Genomic DNA, 4,314 nt, shown 5'->3' with positions numbered 1-4,314 from the left:
GAGAAAGGCTGAGGCTCTCGTAGACGTTGAACCGGCCAGCCACAGCCACGGGGCTTCAGCTCATCTTTGCTGTGTCAGAGCCACCAGGCAGATGACTCCGTCCTCCTTGAGACACTCCTCAGGGCAGACGTACCGAGCGCCAGGTGGCTGGATATGGCCTTTGCGCTATGGGGAGGCGCGTTCTGGGAGCAGGATCTCTCACAGGGGCACTGGGAAGCCCTCTTGCATCCCTGAGAGACATCTCTGTGCCACTCCATACCTCACCAAAACCAGGGGTGGAGGAAAGCTGCTTTCATGGTCTCCAAGAGAACCAGCTCACCTGGGCCACTCTGTGCCCACCAGGCACCTTTGCTGTCAGGCGGGTCTCAGCATTGCCCTGCAATCAGCTGTCTCCTCCCCGCAGGGCACTCTCCAGCACAGGGTACGTCTCCACTTGCTCAGCCTGTGGGCAAAGATCGAAGGGGAGGGATGGGTTTGCTTTGCCCTCATTCCCAGGGTGCCACGAGAGAGACCTGCCACCCCCAAATCAGCCATGTGACATGGACACCACATACGAGTGGTAGACGTGGGTCAGGACGGCTGTGGGGAGCGGGCAAGCCAATCTGCGGTGCCCCCGGTGCTGGCTGAAAGCAGAGCTGGAGGCAACGGGGCGAAGCCCAGGGCAGCCGGCAGCAGGGCCCGGCAGGGCGCAGCGCCCGCAGAAATGCCCGGCTCCTTCAGCCTCGGCCCCGGGGCTGCAGCACGGCGACGCCACCAGCTGGGGCTTCACTGGGAAAAACCAGGCAGGGGTGACCCTGAACTCCCACACACGTACCCGGCCCCGGGACTTGGCAACCTGGCCCTCTGCCCATCGCCACCAGGGCATCCAGAAAGCAGCGCCACTGGCCATGAAGTGGTCCTGACACATCGCTCGACGCACGAGTCTTTAACCAGCAGGCGTAAAAAGAGGACAAATCCTGGAGGCCACCGCTGTTCTGCCCTTCTCCATCCCCTTGTCCTCATCCACATCCCTCTGTTTCTCAGTCTCTCTGCATTCTTTCCCGTCCTCCCCTTGCTCTCTGTCCTGCTCTCTGTCCCGGCCTCCCCCTTTCTCTCTCCCCTTCCTTTTCCCTCTCACCCTTCCCCCGCTGTCCCTCTCTCCTGCTCCCTGGCCCATTTCTCTCGCACTCCGCTCTCCTGCTGCCTTTGCTCTCTCTGTCCCCTGTCCCGCTGCCTCACTCGGCCTCTGTCAGTCCGTCCCTCTGTCCTCCTTCCTGCCCTTCTTCTTCTCTCGCTGGCCCTCTGTCCTGCTGCTTACCACTCTTTTCCTCCCACACCTCCCTGTCCCCTTCCCCTCCAGCTCTTTCCCGCTCCATCCCTGTGCCGCCTCCTCCTCACCACCGGTTCTCCTTCCTCCACTGCCTGCCCAGCTCCCCCCCATTCTCCTCGTCCCTCAGTCCGTCTCCCGTCCCTTTCCAGACACCCCACTGCCCTGCCCCAGCCCTCTCTGCCGCTCTGTGCCCCTCTCCTCCTCTGCCCAGCTCCCCCTGGGCCTGGGTCTGGGTCTAGGCCTGGGCCTGGGCCTGGGCCTGAACAGCCCTGGGCAGGCAGCCATGGGGATGCAGGGGGCAGGGCCTGGCCGGGGGGCGGGGTGCAGGGGCAGGCAGCAGGAGGGCGTGCCCCAGGGCATGCCGGGAGCTGTAGTCCTGGGCCCAGGGCTGCTGGGTGGCCATCTTGGCCTTGGAGGCACAGTCTCTGCTCCAGCGGCTGTGGGGCTGCCCTGAGGGCCGGGGCCTCTCAGCCTGCATCTGGCTCGGGTTTGCGTGGGCTGTCTCTGGCCTTGCTCTCCTGGCGACGTGCCACTTCCTGCCTCTGGAGAGGAGCTACCGCAGCTGAAGCTGAAGAGCCCAGCAGAAGGGGAAGCAGCTGGAGAATGAAATGAAGGGGATCCCAGCAGCTACTGCCTCCAGATGCAGACAAGAGCCAGCCGGCCTCTCCAGGTGAGGAAGGGTCCCTCTCAGTAGTCCTCAGCAGACCAGACCTCCAACGTGCACCGCGGGGTCTGCATAAGTGAGGAAAAGCACAGTACGGCCATGTAGTGGGTGTGTGTGCATGGCTGTGCATGCAGGCAGCCTCACGTCGTACGAGCTGTAAGGCACCAACGTGTTCTCTTTGGTGGAGGACAGTCAAGTGAGTGGAGCTACAGCAGAGGATGGGAGGAAGGGGCAGACAGAGAGAGGTGCCTGAACTCTGTACAATTTGCCTGGCAGGGCAGAGAGCAGGAGCTCTGGTGAGTGCTGGGTCCCTGGGGTCACATCACCCCTCTTCTGTGTCCCAGTCCCTCCCTGCCCCCTCTGCGTAATTTTTTTTTCCCGCTTCCCTTTCCCTTCTCTGTTACCATGCTCTGCTCTCAGCCTCCCCTTTCTCTTTTCTCCAAGTCTCTCTCATTCTCTGTCATCCTACCTCTCCCTTTACTTTCCCTCTTGCCCCTCTTTCCTACTCCTACAGTCTCTCTCTGTCAGCAGGCCAGCGTGGATTTTTCCATCTCCATCTCTTTGAATCATAGAATCATAGAACGGTTTGAGTTGGATGGGATCTTTAAAGGTCATCTAGTCCAAACCCCCTGCAGTGAGCAGGGACCTCTTCAACTAAAGCAGGTTGATCAGAGCCCCATCCATCCTGACCTGGAATGTTCCCAGGGATGGGGCATCTTACCACCTCTCTGGGCAACCTGTGCCAGTGTTTCACCACCTCATGGCAAAAAATGTCTTCCTTAGATCCAGCCTGAATCTACCCTCTTGCAGTTTAAAACCGGGTAGTTTCTTTATCCACATGACAAACCCCAGTCACCCAAGCTCAAGGAGTCTGTCCTTTCTTCTCTTTATAAATCTCCCTGCAGCAAGGAACCCATGTGAGATTTCCAAGCATTCGTGCATATCTTGGTCAAGCTCACCTACTCCTGCAATCACGTGTATGCTGGTGTTTGTAGCCTTTTGCTAGGCTTGAAGTGTGTGTGATGGTGGGCAGGCCATCAGCAGCGTCTAAGAGCCTGTTGTTTGCATTGCTCTGTATAGGGACAGTGCCCTATTGGAGAATCACACTGCTGCATCTGGATTCATTCTTCTGGGATTTTCTGACCACTCCAGCCTGCAGGGCTTGTGCTTCACAGTGTTCCTGGTCATCTACCTCGTGGTCCGGTCCTCACAGGGAACAGCTTGATTGCACTCATCACGGTGGTGGACTCAAGCCTCCACAGCCGCATGTATTTCTTCCTGGGGAACTTGTCCCTCCTGGAGATCTGCTACACATCAGTCACTCTGCCAGAAATGCTGGTGGGTTTCCTGACAGAAGATGGCAGGATCTCCTTCCTTGGCTGTGCTGCCCAGCTGTATTTCCTGGTTTTGCTGGGCAGCATGGAATGCCTTCTCCTGGCTGCCATGGCCTGCGACCGCTACATAGCCATATGTAACCCCCTGCACCATACCTTCACCGTGAGCAGGGGTCTCTGCATCAGACTGGTGCTGGGGTTGTGGGCGGCTGTCGTACCTGTGCAAGTAGGACAGGCCTACCAGGTGTTCACTTTGCCCTTCTGTGCATCCCATGACATTCATCACTTTTTCTGTGATGTGCCCCCTCTGCTGGAAGTGGCCTGTGCAGACACTTTCTGGAACCAAGTGACGCTGTCCACAATCATCCCGGTATTTGCAATCCTTCCCTTCTCCTTAATAGTTATTTTTTACATGAAAATTATCATGGCAATTCTGAAAATACCTTCAGCTCTGGGAAGACACAAAGCCTTTTCCACCTGCTCTTCACACCTCGGGGTGGTGATGCTCTTCTATGGCTAGGCCACAGTTGTCTACTTAAAGCAACGCTTGAGGGATTCTGTAGACACCGACAAATACCTTGCCCTGTTTTACACAGTTGTGCCCCCCATGTTTAACCCTGTCATCTATAGCCTGAGGAATAAGGAAGTGAGAATTGCCTTGAAGAGACTCCTATGGACAAAGTGATACTACAGGGTATGTAAAATAGTCCCAAGTGTACCAACAGTCCCACTGGGGTACGTGGTTGCCTGAACAAAGGCATCCCGTATTTGTTCAAACAAAACCACACGTCCAGCCTGGCGTTCATCCTCCTCAGGAAGGGAAGAGGTGTCCAGATGCGCTCCTGTTATGTCACGCCCCACCATGACGTCTTTGTACTCCAGAGCATCTTCAGTGCTCCTGAGTAGTTTAATGCAAATAGCGACTTCAAGCTGTGTCTGACCAACGTCATGTTAAAGGGAAATAGTCAAAGTGTGGTCAGGAGTCAAGGAGGCCAAGAGGGTGACAC

General features: G+C 57.0%; 1 protein-coding gene across 1 annotated transcript; it reads left to right on the top strand.

Moving 5' to 3' along the window:
- Positions 1-2,091: 2,091 nt before the first annotated feature.
- Positions 2,092-3,997, top strand: LOC309416182 (olfactory receptor 10AG1-like; the record flags this gene model as incomplete). The annotated part of the gene is given in 4 exon segments (XM_082015756.1): positions 2,092-2,129; positions 3,054-3,174; positions 3,177-3,824; positions 3,828-3,997. Coding segments are annotated over 4 exon segments (972 nt in total). The 3' UTR covers positions 3,993-3,997.
- Positions 3,998-4,314: the final 317 nt, after the last annotated feature.

The sequence above is a fragment of the Phaethon aethereus genome, assembly GCF_964289735.1.
Source record: "Phaethon aethereus genome assembly, contig: HAP1_SCAFFOLD_169, whole genome shotgun sequence".
NCBI classification, from domain to species: domain Eukaryota; kingdom Metazoa; phylum Chordata; class Aves; order Phaethontiformes; family Phaethontidae; genus Phaethon; species Phaethon aethereus.
The sequence above is the reverse complement of the archived record's forward strand: the minus strand, read 5'-3'. Positions and strand labels throughout refer to the sequence as shown.